This window comes from Nomascus leucogenys, chromosome 20, assembly GCF_006542625.1.
Source record: "Nomascus leucogenys isolate Asia chromosome 20, Asia_NLE_v1, whole genome shotgun sequence".
Lineage (NCBI taxonomy): Eukaryota > Metazoa > Chordata > Mammalia > Primates > Hylobatidae > Nomascus > Nomascus leucogenys.
The window spans coordinates 79,218,062-79,235,530 of record NC_044400.1 but is presented as its reverse complement, the minus strand read 5'-3'; the positions used below and the strand labels follow the sequence as shown (position 1 = coordinate 79,235,530).

General features: G+C 56.8%; 1 protein-coding gene across 1 annotated transcript in view; it reads right to left on the bottom strand.

Annotated features, from left to right (window-relative positions):
- The window catches only part of SH3TC1 (SH3 domain and tetratricopeptide repeats 1), a 36,311-nt gene extending 19,412 nt beyond the window's left edge, over positions 1 to 16,899 (bottom strand). The window contains exons 1-8 of the mRNA XM_030801247.1: positions 16,669 to 16,899; positions 12,169 to 12,249; positions 9,292 to 9,419; positions 7,522 to 7,627; positions 5,847 to 5,993; positions 4,933 to 5,143; positions 3,752 to 3,828; positions 2,609 to 2,804 (exon numbers count right to left, since the gene is read on the bottom strand). Of these exons, the coding sequence (XP_030657107.1) occupies positions 2,609 to 2,804; positions 3,752 to 3,828; positions 4,933 to 5,143; positions 5,847 to 5,993; positions 7,522 to 7,627; positions 9,292 to 9,419; positions 12,169 to 12,249; positions 16,669 to 16,840 (1,118 nt within the window). The 5' untranslated portion in view covers positions 16,841 to 16,899. The remainder of the gene's footprint in view (positions 1 to 2,608; positions 2,805 to 3,751; positions 3,829 to 4,932; positions 5,144 to 5,846; positions 5,994 to 7,521; positions 7,628 to 9,291; positions 9,420 to 12,168; positions 12,250 to 16,668) is intronic.
- Between the last annotated feature and the right edge of the window lie 570 nt (positions 16,900 to 17,469).

Here is a 17,469-nt window from a genome sequence, read left to right as displayed (position 1 = left end):
ACAACCTTAGTGCTCCCCAGAGTGCCCAACATACACTCAGGGCACTCTCATAAAGTCAAAGAGAAGAACTACAGGAAGAAACAGAGAGAGAGGGAGGGAGGGAAGGAGAAAGGAGGCAATTTTTGCTTATAGGACTAATTACCAGTATAATATGAAACTTTGAAATGCATCTTATTCAGATTTTTAAAAAACTTAGAGTAGCTTACAGCACATTCTACAAAATAACAGGCCCATATTCTTTAAAAACATCAAAAAAAGACTGAAAAGCTGTTTCATATTAAGGAGGCAAGACAGGACATCTGAATAGAACACGTGGTCTGAAATTTTCATTGTCTACAAAGGCCATCATTGTGACTACTGGCAAAATCTGAATAAGATCTGTAGATAATGGCATTGTAACAGTGTTAATTTCCTGATTTTGACAGTTTTACTGTGGTTATGTAAGCAGATGTCCTGGTTTTAGGAACCACATACTGCATTATTTAGGGGTAAAGGAACATCATGTTTACAACTTACTCTCAAAGGGTTTAGAAAAAAATAGAAGTGAAAGAGAGAAAGTAATAAAGCAAATGTCATAACATGTTAACATTTGTGCAATCTGGGTGAGGGCGTATGGGAATGTTATACTCTTTTTGCAACTTTCTTCTAAGTCTGAAATTGTGTCAAAAATAAAGTTAACGAAAAAAAAAAGAAGAGCCACCAGGTTGTCCATTATATAAAAGATGAAAACCCAGGGTCTGGAATAGGAAAGATATTCAGCAAACATTTGTTGAGTGGATGAGAGAAGTCAGAATTTCTCCAGCTGTGAACAGGACCAATGGCACCCAGCCCGTCATCCTTCTGGGTTAAAGGAAGGGAACAAACTAGCTCATTCCCTGGCTCTTCTCTGACCCTTTGTAAGTTCAGTACATGTTGACTCCACACGGCCCCCATGACCTGTTGAGAAGTTGTGGTCTCCCTTGGAGATGGTAGGGATCAGCTAGACAAAGGATCCCCAAAGAGTGTCCCGTGGAACACCAGCTCAGCCAAAAGCAAACAGGGTTGTGTGAGAAGAGGATTCTGGAGGTTACGTAAGTGTGGGAAAGGCATTTCAACAGGAAAAAGATGCCTTGTTTGTGCCGGGAATCACTGGGATCACCCACAAGGGATGTGGACAAAGCTCTTCCCCACTCCTTAGGGCATGATGAAGTCTGTGATGCAGCAGTGGGTGAGAACATGCTTTGGGAACCGCTGATCTAGCTCCTGCCATCAGTGCATGGCCTAGCCAGCTTCCAGCTGCTTCTGATGCACAGGTGCCAGAGGTACCAGAGCAGACGGACCCTTTCCATGAGGGGAACAAGCGAATGGCTTGATGAGGCATGGTGACAAAAGGCCTCTGAGACCTGGTCTGAGAGGTGTTGGTCTGTTGCAGCCCCAAACATTGAACAGGACCATTGAAGACAAGCATCTCATTGGTGGGGCCGGGACCAGGGTCACATGACCCAGAAGGTGGCCTCTCCATACACCCACATTCTCTGGGCTCCTTGACTGAGGTCTTAACAAGGTCAAGTCCAGGGAAACAGAATTCCATCAAAGGATGGGCATAGCTGATTCCTCTCCAAAGACCCCCTGTTGCTGATTTTCGCACTGGGCAGTGAAAACACAGAAGCGACCAGGCTATTCTTCTCTTGGAGTTCCCTGGCTGGGGGCAGTCAGGTCATGGGTGGCGTGCAAATCACATAGGAAGAGTCATAGGGCCAGAAGAGTGCCCCCACAGAGGAGCCAAGGGGGCTGAGGGGAGGCCCCAGGAGAACAGGGGGTCAGGGAGAGGGGGCATCCCAGGCAGAAGGACACACGTGTCACCCAGAGCAGTTCTAGAAGGCACAAGGTACTCTATGCAGCCCATGGGGGCCTGCAAGGTCGGGCCCAGAAGCTTCCTGGGGCTTTACGGAGGAGAGCGACGTGTGTACTGGATTAAATCGTGTCCCTCAATTCATGTCTCTCGGAACCTCAGAAGGTAAGGTTTTTTGGAGAAAGGATCTTTGCAGATGTAATTAGTCCAGCTAAGATGAGGTCAGACTGGAGTTGGATGGGCGCTAGGAGATGGGCGCCCTTATAAGAAGAGAATACTTTGACACACAGAGGAAGACAGCCACGTGGAGACGGTGGCAGAGTGCAGCGATGTGGCCACAAGCCAAGGAACGCCCACGGCCACCAGGAGCTGGAAGAGGCAAGAAGGACCCTCCCCTAGAGTCTCCAGGGAAAACGTGGCCCTTCTGGCCTTGGTTTTAGACTTTTGGCCTCCACAACTCTGCACGAGCACATTTCTGTTGCTTTAAGCCCCCGGTGTGCCGTGCCTTATCGTGGTAGCCACGGGAAGATAATGCACATGGGCAGGTGTGCATTCGAGGGAATGCTCTCCCTGCAGCAGCCCAGAGGAAGGACACCAGGGACCCTGGAGTCAGGCACTGGGGCCAAGGGGGCAGCAGCCTGAGGACAAGGGAAGAGACTAGGCGTCATCCACAGTGACTTTCAGGCTTGTTACCTAGGAAGCCAGGTGGACGCAGCAATGTCCCCTTAGGTGAGATGGGGGTGGGTTCAGGAAAGGGGCGGGGCTCCAGCCACTCACTCGGACACGGGGCCCTGCATGCTGATGAGGCTGCTCCGCACAAACCCCACCTGGCCCGAGGCTGCGTGTCGGCCCACGCACCAGGGCAGGCCGGGCACCTGCGCCCCAAGGATCTCGATGAGGTCGCCACCTCGGAAGGTCATCTCTTCGGGCCCCGAGCCCTGGAAGTCTGCCAATGCCGAGGCCAGGCCCACAGCTGCGGAAGAAAGCCACACGGTGAGTGCCAGGGAGACCAAATGGGGGCCACAGCAGGCCGACAGGGCCGATGCCAGCCACCCTGAACCACGGGGAATTCATCTTTTGGCTGCTAGGAGGTTCATAGTACAGCTTGGTCTCCGCAATGAGGGAGGGAACGTCTACATGGTCCTCAGAGGGGATGTTTTTATCCCTCTGTTGAAGATGAGAAAAATGGAGGCTCAGAGATTTTGATAAATGAGCCTCGGCCATCAGCCGCCAAGGCCAAGGCTCTTTCCTCCTTTCCTTCTGCAGCCACAACCCCCGGCCCCACCTACTCCCCACCCCGCTCCTGCATGGGGCTTTAGTCCCCCTGACAGGTGCATAGGCCACCCAGACACTGGCAGCTGTGACAGGTGCACAGGCCATCCGGACACCGGCAGCTTGGCACAGAGCAAAAAGCGCCGGACCTGGCATCCAAGGAGGAGGGCTGCTGGCAGTGCCAGCTTTTCATAAAGAGGACGCGGTCACGGTCCTCTGTTAGCGCGAGTGGCAAATTCAGCCAGCGCCAGCCCACCTTGGCCCAGGGCCTTCCAGGCGTTTCACACGGTGACAGAAGGATAGAGTCTGAGACTGTTGGGTTGCACTGAGAAGTGACATTTGGGAGCTCTTTGGAGACAGTGGCCAGGGGCCCCGGTGCAGCTTCACTGAGCATCCTGTGAGGCTGCACCACCCCCCGGAACTTCCTGAGCGTCAATTATGACCTCAAAAGCTGGAGAAGACTCAGTTGGTACAAAAGTAATTGCGGTTTTTGCCATTGAAAGTAATAACAAAAACCACAAATACTTTTGCACTACCTAATAGCTATCTCTGTGGCTCAGGGAGGATATAGGGCAACTTCCAAAATGTTGGTGCTGCTCCCTGGCACACACACTTCCCCAAGAAAGAGAGGCCCATGGAAACACTTACCCATCAGTGGGTTGTCGGGCATCACAGGGCCACCCATGGCGTCATCGATGGGGTCCTGGGGGACCCTAAGAGCCCACCTGGAGCCGGAAGAGGGAGGTCTTTGCTGCGGGATTTCAGATTTGGGGCAGATACATCCTGTGCAGAGACTGGACAGGCCAGCAGTCCCCAGCAACCTGAGCAGGTCCCTCGCCTCCCCCGACACACACACATGCACACACACACACACACACATGCCTGCCCAGGTGTGTGGCCTTCAGGCCCCGCGCGTGTGGCCCTGCCCCCAGGGAGCCCCACACCCCTCAGCCTAGGGCCCTTGTCTGGAAACACCGCCACCCCTGTGGGCCTGGAACCCTGCAGACCTCCAAAGTCCCTGCCTCCCCCAGCTCCACACAGTGAGGGGTGAGGGAGGTCCCAGCCTGGGGCTCTGGAGGCCTGGATTCAAATCCTAGCACCACTGTGACTTTGCCATATAACCTGGACAGATCACTCCTCTCTCGGCCTCAGCTCCTTCAGCCAGAAAAAAAAGGAAGCTGGACTAGGTGACTGACAGTCCCTCTTTCCCAGATGGCAGAACACTCTCGGTGTCCCCTGTTGGGACACCACTGGCCAGAGCACATAGGAAGGATTCTTAGGAGAAGCTCCTCTTGGGTCTCAGTAATGAGAGAAGCCAAGCCACAGCCTGTCACTTGAGACACTGCAAATCAAGAGATTGAGGTTCTCTCTTTGCTTTGGCTACCAGGAAGCTCCAACCCAAGTTAATGCCCCCCACACTTCAGCAAGTCAACGGGAGTTTACATGTCACCTGTGCTCACATCCCCTGGCTCTACCTGTGGGTCCCGTGTGCCTTCTCACTCTGGGTACACATGTTTTGTGTAACTTCCTCAAAAGCTTTTCGGATGAGCCTGGTGAGAGCTCATGCCGCACCTCCTGTGCCATGGAACCCCAGGATAGCCCTGACAGGTGGATGTCATTGGCCTATCATGCAGCTGGCAGGCCAGAGGCCCAGAGAAGCGGACCAACTTGCCGAGGCCACACAGCTGGGAAGCAGCAGAACAAGGCCATGGCCAGGTCTGTCCAGGGCTCCCACCATTCCCTGTCCATCCCCTTGACCTCCAGATGACCCAGGCCTGGGAGTCTCAGCGAGGCCAACAGCTCTCAGAGCAGCAAAGGCCGGTACCTACTGATGAAACGGAATCAAAGGCTCCAGGGCGGCTGCCACTGCCATCTCCTCGGAGGACACGCTGGGGCTTGGCAGTGAAGAGTCTGTTTCCGGGGCCGCCTCTCCCTGGGGAGCCCCCGAAGCCTGCCTGAGGGCCTGGGGGCCATTTCCTGCATCCCGGGTACCCGTCATCACTCTCACATGGTGGTCAGGACACAGGACAAAGAAGGGCCCTTCAAAAGGATGGAGGCGGTCATTGAGGGTGGCCGGACTGGGCGCAGCTGTGGCCCTGCCCCCCACACCCCTGCCGGACAGACAACGAAGGCAGCACCCACAGGAGTGGCCCCCAGTGTCTGCAGGCGCAGAGACCCAAAGGGGCCCAGACAGGGAGGTGGGCCCGGGGCGAGGTCCCAGCTCTGCCTCCATGTGCTGTGTGAGGCTGGCTCAGCCTCAGACCCTCGCCCTGGGTCTCAGTTTCCCTGACTGTGCGACGCGGAGCCAAACGTGGGACCCCCAGTGCCCTTCTCCGTGGACTGCCCCAGTGACCCCAGCCACTGCTGGCAGGCCCCCTCCTGCTGTGGTCAGGTAGGAAAGACAGCCTCGTGTCCCCTCCTCAGACTCGGGGCCAACCACAAGGCCAGGGCAGCAGCCATGTCAGGGACACGAGCTGGGGGCTGACACTAGACAGAACCTCTCTTCTGCTGTTTCCCAGGCACCTCTGTGTCCCTGGGGGCTGGCCAGGGTCTCTACAGCTAAGTGACAGTGCCACACCAAGCACACCTCCCTGCCTGAAGCACCCCTTAGCCTCCAGAGGCTCCGCAGCCCGCAGCCCACAGCCCCAGGCATGCTCAACACAGCGGGATGCAGGCTGTCACCCCACGGCCCGGGCGTGCCCCGCACAGCTGGATCTCAGCCATCACCCCACGCAACGCTCACCTTCTTGGATGAGGAGGCTCTCGTGGGTCAACCTCAAGGCGTTCTCATCCACGTGGACTTGGATGGCTGTCTCCTCCTCCTCGCTGGGCGAGAGCAGCCAGAAGGCCTGGTCCATGAGCAGGTTTGCCAGGCAGTGATGAGTGAAGCCTGCAGAGGCCAGGCCCAGTCACCCGAGGGCTCCGGAAAAGGGGCAGGGAGGCAGGGAAGCCTGTGTGGTCCCAGGTCAGCTAAGCCCTGCACTGACCAGGTCCAGGGAGACCATGGAAGACACCCACCTGCCCTGGGGTGCCCACAGTGCTGGCTACACACAGCGGCCCACAGCCTGACCGCCTGGGCTCTGAGAGGTCAAGCCCAGCTCCACCACCCACCAGCGGCAACCATGGTCAAGTTATCTGACCTCTCCATGCCTCCATATTCCCCTCTGTGAGACGGAGACCACGTGGTCGGGGGCCGTGCAGGCCACGGGGGGTACGGGCCAGCAGCAAGGTGGGTCTGAAACGCACATGTGTGGGCCCCGCCCCGCATCATGAGCTGATGGTATCTGTTTCCATTTCTATCAGGTGAAGCCTTATCTCTGGGATGCTGCGAGCTCCCCTCTCTCGTCTGGGGCAATGAGCCTTCGTTCACCGCAGCTGAACTAGGAGGCTCGGTGCACACGTAAGGCACAGGCAAGTGATGTGAGAATCCTGCCCCCACACTCAGCGTAGAGTGGACTCTGAAAGAGGGGGACAGGAAGCCTGCTGCCCTCTGGATGGACGTCCCCCCACAATGGCCATCACTGTGGATGGGCAACCACGGATGATCCACTTCCTCCAAGAACCAGATCAAGGAGCCCACGTCCACAGTGGGATGAGCATCAGCCCTGCTCACTGGTGCTCGGGGAATTGTGGCTACAATTTTTATTCCCTAACTTACTCAGCCCTCAAATCAAGGGTGGTGTCACAGGGTTCCCAGGGAGGCTCCGTTAGAGCCTGGAATTCCTCCAAATGGAACAGGGGATGTTCCAGGAAGAGCTCATGTGGGTCAGCCTTCAAATAGCAGCTTTCCCGGTCAGCACCGAGGCCACTGGATGGCAGCTTCCCTCAAGTTCTGGTTGGGTGAAATTACAGAGGGGAGCGTGTGAAGGCAACTAGAAGCGCGGCCTAAATCATTCCTGCAACAAAGACCCACATCCGTCTACGACTCCGCCTACCCGGCATTTCTCCCTGAGCACCAGGTGCACACACCAGTGTTGCTATCTTGCTGGTGAGGCCTTTGTGAACCTGCCTGTCCTAAAGCACAGATTTGTGGATCACGCCTATAACCCCAGCACTTTGGGAGGGCAAGGCGGGCAGATCACCTGAAGCCAGGAGTTTCAGATCAGCTTGGTCAACATGGTGAAACCTCATCTCTACTGAAAATACAAAAATTTAGCTGGGCATGGTAGCTTGTGCCTATAATCTCAGCTACTCAGGAAGCTGAGGCAGGAGAATCGCTTGAACCCAGCGGGGAGGGGTTACAGTGAGCTAAGATTGCGCCATTGCGCTCCAGCCTGGGCGGCAGAGTGAGACTTTGTCTAAAAACAATAAACAAATAAATAAACAAAGCACCAATTTGTACTTTAAGTGCATGGTGTGTAACCAGCACCTTCCAACGGGCATCCCCATGACCAGTTCTGAGAGGGTCACCTCTTTACCAAGAGCGTGGTAGGTGGAAAACTTCCAGACTTCTTCAAAAGTCTTAAACGTCACCACGATCCGGTCCTGGTCACTGTGGATCGACAGCAGCCTGGCTGATAATTCCTTAAGAGAAAGAAATAGGAATTCGAGGGGTCCCCAGGAGCTCTGGGGCATCTGTCAGGAGGACACGGTCCACATGACAGAGACATCTTGCAGATGTGGCCCGGGTGGGGGACGACACCCCAGGGCAGATTCCTTCACAGCCCAATCCAGCTCCTCCCCTGCTCTCAAGCCAGCTGTGGCTCCCCAGAGCCTGTGGGGAGAAGCCCCTGCCCTTCCCAGAGCTCATGTGGTCCCCATGCCCTGGCCCCTCACCCTCTACACCTCCCCCTCAGCACTCTACCTGCCTTATCCCCCACACACCAGTGACCGCTGGTTTTCCCGACCTAAGCTGGTCCCTGTTCGGCTGTGCACTCAGCCCTGAGTGGCCCCAGCCCCACCTGCAGCAACAGCTCTGATTTCCATCCCCCCGCCAGCATCCCCTCTCCTCTGATTTCCATTAATCGGTGTTGATAGGGGCATGAAAAATAACAGCAGCTAACACTGGAACTCTTCCGACTCGGAAGTGTGTGCCGGGGGGTACTATTAGAGTCTCCATTTGAAAGACAAAAAATAAGGCCCCGTTTCTTTCTTTCTTTCTTTTCTTTTCTTTTTTTTTTTTTTTTAAGAGATGAGGTCCCACTCTGCTGCCCAGGCTGGAGTGCAGTGGCACAATCATGGTTCATTGCAGCCTCAACCTCCTGGGCTCAGATAATCCACCCATTTTACCCTCCCACAGGTGCGCACCATCACGCCTGGCTAACTTTTTTATTTTTTTTTGTAGAGACGAGGTGTCCCTATGTTGCCGAAGCTGGTCTCGAACTCCTGGGCTCAAGTGATCCTCCTTCCTCGTTCGCCCAAAGTGCTAGGATTACAGGTGTGAGCCACCATGTCCCGCTGAAGGCCCCATTTCTTATCCAAGGTCTGACTTCTGTCAGTGGCTCAGCTGAGATTCAAACCCGGAGCCAGCACGCTGACCCAGTTCATCTGTGCCCGACATCACACACGACAGCCCATGTGTCGAGCAGGTACCATGTGTCCAGCACCCTGCAGGTGCCTGGTGTGAGTTAATCACATAACCCTCAAGTCAGCTCCTGGGGACGTAATTCGAAGCATCCCCCGTATGTGGCTGAGGAAGCGGGGTTCACAGAGGCTAAGAGGCACCGGCCAAGGCCAGGCTGGTCCAATCCCAGTCAGTGGTGGTAACGCCCAGCCCAGCTCCCAAGCCCCTGGTCCTCATTCATGGGGAGGTCTGCCAGGCCCAGACACACCCTGTGCCAGCCTCCCCAGAAGGCTGGTATGTGCAGAAGCCCGCAGGAGGCTGGCTTTGTCACCAGAAAAAATAAGACTAACTTCACACTTGTCCTTAACTCCCCCCATCAAAGAGACTTTGACAGTCCTCGCGGGTGGAGGGCAGGTGGAGAAAGGGACAGCTCGAGGTCCCCGGTGCTGGGGCTGTGGGAGAGCAGAGGGACGATCATAGTGCCCCCCACGAAGCAAGTGGGAGAAACAACCCCTCGCCACTCGCTGGGCATCACAGCCTCCCCTCCAAAGCCACCACTCTCCTCAGTGGCTCTCGCTCTCTGAGGCCTTCCTCCTCTGTCCCCGGTCTCAGACACTGCACCTCGGCCCCTCCCTACCCCCGACTCCAGCTCCCATCCCTGAGCAGGCCCCAGAGGGCTACTCACCCCGAGTGCACGGGCCATCTCCCGGCTGTCATTCTCCAGCAGGCGGAGCTGGCCCCGGAGGGTCTGCTGTAGGCCAGGGTCCCGCAGTCCGCTCTTCCTCCGCACAGCCAGCAGCTGCAGGGTCAGGTCTGGAGGGGTAGATGGAGGCTGGGCAGTTGGTCTGACCTGGGCTGGGAGGTCTGTGGACAGGGCACTGTACTCCACGTGCCAGCCTCCAATCCACACACCTGACCCCGAAGGCCTGGGCAGTGAGCTCCTGGGGAGCCCAAGCCCTGGGTTTAGACCTCAACCTTACCCCACCCCTGTAAAGGCCTTGGACCGCTGCCTAGCTCCCAGCTTTCTTGCGGGGTGAGTGCTTATCCTACGGAGTGGTGGGGACGAGTGGACTCATGTCCCCTGCAGCCCAGGCTGGCACAGAAACCACTGCACACAGACGCTCTCTCCTCCCTGTCACTGTGACCTCCAACCCCTCCCTTCAGTGCCCTGCCCCAGAGGGTTGCTGCATTGGACCTGGACAGCTGCATTTAGCAAGCCCCTCCTCCACCCCCATGGTGACTGTAAGGTGGGGAGTCTGGGACCATGGGGGCACCCACCTCCAGCAAACACCCCACAAGCACCTTGGAAATCTCAGTTCTGCCTCCCTAAGCTGGCTCCTCTCTACTTCTTCCCTATCTCTCAGAGTGCAGAGGGCCCCCACCCCTGGCTCGGATCAATGACACCTCCCACTCACACACCACGTCAGCCACCAGCAACACCACGGGCTCCACCCCCCACCCCACCCCTGCCCCCATCGTGGTTCTGAGCCTTGGCGGGTCTGACCTGGGCAGCTGTCCACACTTGGCCCTCCCTCTTGTCTGTCCCCTGGTCTGCACAGAACCATTGGGACCCCATGACAGCATGGTCCGACCCATAGGCCCTGCTCTGGGCCATCCCTGCCGCACCGTCCAGCGGAAACTTATGCAGCGGTGGGCGCGTGCTCCATCTGCTGTGTCCCATTCGGGGGCCACCCACCACGGGGGCCACGGAGCTCCTGAGATCCAGCCCCCTCTTCAATGTCTGAGGTTGGCAATTTCCCACTAGAATCCAGGCTCCCGGGGCTGTGACCCCGTCTGCCCTGCGTACTATCCCTTCCCTGTGCCTGGAAACGCTGAGAAAAAAGGCCTCCCAATCCTCCTGGTCCAGACTCGGCCCCAGATCTCAAGGCAGTGGCATTCCAGGGGCTTTGGCCTCTACAGAGCAGGGCTGCCCCAAGGGAGAAGTGGGGGAGGCGGAAGAGAATGAGTAGTAGAAGGGGAGAAGGAGAGCAGGGAGAGGGGAGACACCGGGAGGGGGAGAGGGAGGGAGAAGGGAAAAAACGGTGGGGGGGTGGAGAGGGAGGGAGAGGGGAGAAACTGGGAGGGGGAGAGGAAGGGAGAGGAGAGAAACCAGGAGAGGGAGAAGGAGGGAGAGGGGAGAAAACGGCAGGGGGAGAAAACGGGAGGGGGAGAAGGAGGGAGAAAGGAGAAAATGGGAGAGTGGGGAGAGGGAGGGAGAGGGGAGAAAATGGGAGGGGGAGAGGGAGGGAGAGGGGAGAAACTAGGAGGGGGAAGATGGGAGGGGGAGAGGGAGGGAGGGGGGAGAAACCCAGAGAGAGAGAGGGAGGGAGGGGAGAGAAACCGGGAGGAAGAGCGGGAAGGAGAGGGGAGAACATGGGAGGGAGAGACAGACGGAAATGAGACAGAGACAGAGACGGATTCTCACACCTTTGAATAAGCTTAAAGCACCTGCCTGAGAGTTTTCTGCTAGGGGACCCTTGAGCAAACACCCTCACCCCCTATGGGGGAAGGGCCAACTGGGCCAACCTGGAGACTTCTGGAATCTGGAATCCATTCCCGGAACAGGAGGCACCAGCCCATCGTTCCACAATGGTTTCTGAGCTGTGACGGCTTTCTTTTTTTTTTTTTTGAGAACAGAGTCTTGCTCTGTTGCCCAGGCTGGAGTGCAATGGCGTGATCTTGGCTCACTACCTCTGCCTCCGGGGTTCAAGTGATTCCTCTGCCTCAGCCTCCCAAATAGCTGGGATTACAGGCATGCGCCAGCTAATTTTTGTATTTTTAGCAGAGATGGGGTTTCACCATATGGGCCAGGCTGATCTTGAACTCCTGACCTCAAGTGATCCACCCGCCTCGGCCTCCCAAAGTGCTGGGATTACAGGCATGAACCACCGCGCCTGGCCTGCATTTTCAAATTCTAAATAACCTGTCCTATTGCCTAACGTGTCCTGGTCATCCCAAGTGGCCACCAGCAGTGCTGACCACATAAAAGGAAAGTCAGAGGACAGTCGGGCATCACAGCAAAGGTGAAAAGCCAACAATAGATGCTGGGGTCTCCATTCCTCCCCAGCTGGGGTCTCCAGGGTAAGGGGCTTCTTACCATCTCCACAGCCCACAGCTTCCTGAGCCCCCTTTGTGGGCTCTGCCCCCCGGCCCAGGGCTGCCTCCCTCCACCTGTGCCCTGCGGAGATCCCATCCCTGGGAAGCCTGTGCCTGGACACCTCGCCCCACGACGCAGTGGCTACTTTCGTCTACTTCTTACCATATGGCACCTGTGAAGCCCCTCCCCGGGGTATCACCCACGGAGCCCCCAGGACCCGTGTCCGCTGTTTGTGCAGGTGCACACAGGGATGCCTAGGGGAGCCCCCAGGGGCCATGTCCCCATCTGGGTGCAGGACCTGGGCATCTGCATTTAACAAGCCCCTCTTTCTATTCCCACCGTGATTTTAAGGTGGGAAGTCTGAGGTCACACTTTGAGAAGCCCTGGGTTAGACTCTTGGATGCCCAGGGAGTGGCACAGACCGGATTTGAACCTGAAGCCCTGTGTAGGGCCCAAGATGTTTACCTGTGGGATAAACCCCCATCTGGCAGGGAGGGGTCCCAGCAGCAGGCCCAGCCACACGGGCGCGGGTGGGAGAAGCCTCTTCTGCAACACAGCAGGTTCCCAGGATTAGGGGAGACCAAGCAAACGCCTGGCTCCTCTGAAGGCGCCAAACGCTCCAAGTCTCTCTGCAAGAAAAGAGGTGAGTTCTGTCCTGCACAAGCCGCCTTTCCCACAGCTGCCTTCCTCCAGTCTCCCCAGAGCCCAGCAAGGAGGGAAGCTGCCTGCATTTCCCAGCTGTGACAAGCTGCCCCACACTCAGAGGCTTCAGACCACAAGACTCGTATGATCCCACCACTCTCAAGTTCCAGTGGGCCTCACAGAGCTAAAGTGAGGGTGTGGACAGGGCCCTGGGGCTCTGGGGAGAATCCACCCCTCGCCTTCAAGAAGCCGCACATGTCCCTCAGCTTGTGGCTGCCACTTCTACTTCCGCTTTGTCACTGCATCTCCTTTTCTGCCTCTCCCTCCTGCCTTCCTCCTACACAGGCCCTGTGATTCCATGGAGGGCCCACCGGAGCATCCGGGATCATCTCTGCATCTCGAGCTCCTTGCCTTTGATCACATCTGCAAAGTCCCCTTTGCTGGATGAGGTAATGCAGGCGTAGGTCCTGGGGATAAGGACGTGGGCATCTTTGGGGGACTTTATCTGAGCCCACAGACAGGCTCAGCCTCACAGCTTGTGCAGGTGGGAGCCAGGACATGGACCCCTACTGGCTGCTCGGTTCCCTGCTGGGGGTCACCCCTCTGGCCATTGGTCCTGCAGAGTTTGCATCTTGGCCTGGGCACGTCATCTCTGTCCTGCACAGTTTCTCTATCCAGGTCTCAGGATCCAGGGGGATCTGATTAGGAAAACCTGCAAATGCAGCAGAGAGTAGTGAACTTCCGTGTGGCCGGTCTTCACAGCCTCCTAGACGTCCCACTCAGAGCCCTGGGCACAGCTCAGCCACAGTGGTCTTGGGCCTTGCATCGCGACGGTGTTCACTTCACACCAGCGTTTGCTGACTGCCTGCAGTGGCGTGCGCTCGCCCTGTGTGGCCAGAGCCCATTCCTAGGCCTCACTTGCTCTGCAGCCCTAGCCCAAACCCAGAGCCAGGCATGCAATGGGGGCTCAGAAATGTCTCAAATGGGCCGGGGGCAGTGGCTCACGCCTGTAATCTCAGCACTTTGGGAGGCTGAGGCAGGTGGATCACCTGAGGTTAGGAGTTCGAGACCAGCCTGGCCAACATGGTAAACCCCATCTGTACTAAAAATACAAAAATTAGTTGGGCAGGGTGGCACATACCTGTAGTCCCAGCTACTCTACTCGGGAGGCTGGGGCAGGAGAATCGCTTGAACCCAGGAGGCGGAGGTTGTAGTGAGTCGAGATTGCACCACTGCACTCCAGCCTGGGTGACAGAGCGAGACTCCATCTCAAAAACAAAAAAGAAATGTCTCAAATGGAAAGAAGCGTGTGGTGCTCAGATCTCGGCTCCGTTGGCCGATGTACCTGACAGCGGTAACCGAAACACACCCCGCGGATGCCCTCGGGGGCTAAGAAGAACATGTGCTCGGACTTAAGAGCTAAAGAATCCAGCAGCAGCCAGCGTGGAGATTCACTCCCTGTCTGAGGAAGATCAGAGCCCCTGGCTCATCACCCAGCCTGGAGATTCACTCCCTGTCTGAGGAAGATCAGAGCCCCTGGCTCATCGCAGGGAATGCAGGCCATGCAGATCCTGCCCCTTTGTTTGGAAGGGTTGGATGAGGGTTGCCAGGTGGAGGATGGTAGAGGGAGGGTGCTAAGGGAAAATGCTATATCAACTGCATGCTTTTCACAGGGGTCCTATCCAGCCCGCCACTGCTGAACCACCCTGTATGTAAGTCCTCTCAATCAACCCTATGTCATGGTCGCCGGCTCTGGGTCTCCTCTTCAGTCTCTCAAACACAGTGCCATCTCTATTGAAGTTGAGAGTTCTGGCCTGACAGCTTCTAAACACCATCCTCTAGTTCAGAAGCCAGGGCTCCCTGGAGACACAGCCTAACCCAGGGCTGTGGCAAGGAAAGTGCAAGATGAGCCCGGAACATCTCATGTCCCAGAAAGTGAGGACGCACCTACTGAGTGATGTAGACACATGAAAAGCCCAAATCTAGGGTGATTTAAATGACACAATAGGTAATGATGTATACAGTCCGGAGACTCAATTAAAGATGTGTGAGTCTACGCTGAAATAAATCAATGGATAACTGGGGAGGAGGACAGCTCTTCCTTATAGCTGAAAGCTGATTGCTGAACAGAGAAGGGTTGCCTCATTAGACAGTCACTGCCTGGCAGCCTCTGTCGCAAGGATTATTTCAGCCAGGCCAGCCCATGATGAGACAGTAGGGCTTCATGAGTTTGATGAGGAACAGGATATTCACGCAGTTTCAGATCGTTGCCCCCCCAGCTACTTACTAACTGCAGAGGGGAGAAAAATAACTGTGCACTGGGGAGAACTGGCAGCCACCCCTTCTCCGAGGGACCAAAATTAGCGTCACCAGCCAGAGACTAATGGACATCGTCTGCACTGAAGAAACGTCACTTCTGCGGGATTCCTGCCCAAATCCCTAATGTGATTGTGAAGAAATAGTAGCTGCACTCGAATCGAGGGACATTCTACAAAAGATCCAAACTGTATCCTTCAAAACAGCAGCCTCCAGATTAAAAGGTACCTCAGAGGTCACGGTCACGTCAGAACACAAGGTGTGACCCAGGAATTTTTTTTTTTTTTCCTGCTATAAAGGATATTATTGGGATAAATGGCAAGATCTGAATGAGGTCTGTAGATGAGGTGATGGTGTTATTAAAACCAGGAAATTAACATTGAAATAATTACAATGCAGTTATGTAAGAGAATGGCCTGGTTTTAGGAAATATGGACACCTTTTAGGATGAAGGGGCATCATGTCTGCAATTTACTCCCAAAAGGATCAGAAGAAAATCACACACACACACACACACACACACACACACACACACACGAGTACACACAGAAAGTAAAAGTCCTAAAATGTGAACATTCAAGGAACCTGGGTATGGGCAAATGGAATTATCTGTACTATTTCTTGCCACCTTTGATGTCTATCTGAAATTGTCCAGAGAAGACGAGGAGGTGAAGGAGCTGATGAGGAACCCTACCCCAAGCCAGCTTTCCCTCGGCCCATCCAGCCTCCTAAGCAGGAGGCTTAGGAGGTTCCTCCGCTGGGTCCACAGAAATTTGCTCCAGGCAGCGGTGATGCCACAGTGCTTTGCTGAGCCTCTGGAGGAAGAAACACCCAGCCACTCAGGGCAAAGGCGTCCAACTCCTGCCACTCCCCTTCCCAGAGGCTCCCAGCTCCTCCCTGGGCCCCGAGGCTCTGTGGGAGGCTGGCCAGGGCCCTCCTGCACATCTCAGTCTCCTTGTGCACTTGTGGCCCTGGGCACGGCCCAGCCCCTTCCTTTCTGTGGCGCCTGCCCTGGAGGGAACGCGATTCCGTGGCCGGCTGGGCTCCCCAGGCCCAGGCCCCACCCCAAACCTCTGAGCTGCCCTTCCTGGGCACATGCAGACCATTTCCCCTTTGTGATTCAGTGCAGGAGGCCATCGACCCCTTCCCATCTCCGCCCTCATGCGGGAGGGCAGGATCGCAGGTATAAAACACTGCCACACCTGGCTGTGAACCAGGCGACAGCATCTGAGGTTTCCACGCCACTGTCCAAACACATCCTTCATTCATCGATCCCTTGAACAGTGACAAAGCACCTACCGTGTGCCAAGCCCTGGAGTCCCGAGACAGGGACGTAGGCAGCTAAGAGGAGACCGGGCTGAGGCTGGGCACTGGGAGGAGGAGGCCCAGGGACGGGTCACAGCCGCAGCTGTCTCCTGCAGGAGAGGGGCTGTGCAGGCCTTGGTCTCCCCTGCCTCTCCCCTCATCCCCTTCAGGGTCTCAGGATGGGGGTAAGAGGGGATCCTGGAGGTCACCTAGGCCACTCTTCAGGTTTCCCAGGAATTCAGGAAACTGGGAGCATGTCCTGGCCCGGCCCCTGACCTCAGAGTGGCCTGGCCTGGCCCTTCCCTCTCTGCACCTTGGGCGCCTCCTGGAGAATGAGGATGCCTCATCCTGAGGACTCTCAGGGGTTCCAAGGCCAAACCTATCGCACTGTTTCTGGAATGGTCTCTGAACATGTGGGTTCAAAGGCCCCTGCCTCGTTCTTTGCCAGTTTTGTTATCACTGACGCATCCCTGGAAAAACACGAGCTGGTCCCTGGCCTCTCAAGTGACTCAGCGGGCACAGTGGCTCCTGTTAAACAACGCGGGGGGAAGGAAACGAGAAGTGATGGAGAGTAGCCCCGGCCCCGGCCCCGGCCCCTGGAGGCCTGGAGGCAGACGGGCGGTGAGGGATGGATGGACGGGGCGGGTGGGGTGGAGAAGTGGGTGGGATGGAGGGTGGGTGGTGAGGGTGGAATGAACTCACCGCCTCTCACCGGCGCCTTGGCCTCCTCGGGCCCTGCTTTCTCCCAGCTCACAGAGGGCCTCATGGCCACAGTCCGGACTTGGTCCCGGCTGCTGCCACCTCCTGAGGGTCCCACGGGACCCCTCCCCATGGGGGTCGGCTCCTTAGTGGTCACGGCAGGGAGGTTCTCCATGACCCGCAGAGGCCTCACATGCCTGGCCTGTGGACAGAGGGGGTGTGGTCAGGAGAGGTGGCCCCTCCAGAACCAGCACGGAGGTTGTGTCCAGGGCTGGGGTCCAGAGGGGAGAATGCCAGCGTTGCTGTGCGCCTGCACCTTTCAGATCCAGCGAGCCCCTCACCGCAGCAGGTGACCGTGCACCGTGTTGTGATGGGCGTGATCCCGCACCGCTGCTGCACCTCCCCTCCCTATCTCAGGTTTGATGTGCTCCCTTCCTCCACGGGGCCTCCTCTCGCTGGTTTTCTGCCTGGAGGCCCCTTCCCCGTCAAGGCAGAACCCCTGGGTGCCTTGGGCCCCTCCTCAGGAGTCAGTCACTGCCTCTTTGCTGGGCCGTCACGCCCAACAGACCGTGCTCCCGTCACCTGTCACACAGTGCTCCGTAGCCTGTCAGAAGACACAGAAGGACACAGAGTCCCCCTTCCAGCGTCACAAGCAGGCACAGGGGCCATGGGGACGGCAGCCTGGGCCAGGGCTGAGGTGCACAGGGGACAAACCCCAGCTGTGGCCGCAGGGACGGGATCAGCCACGTCCTCCTCAGCTCCGGCCTCAGGCAGGGGGGCTAACAAGAGGGGAGGATGGCAAGT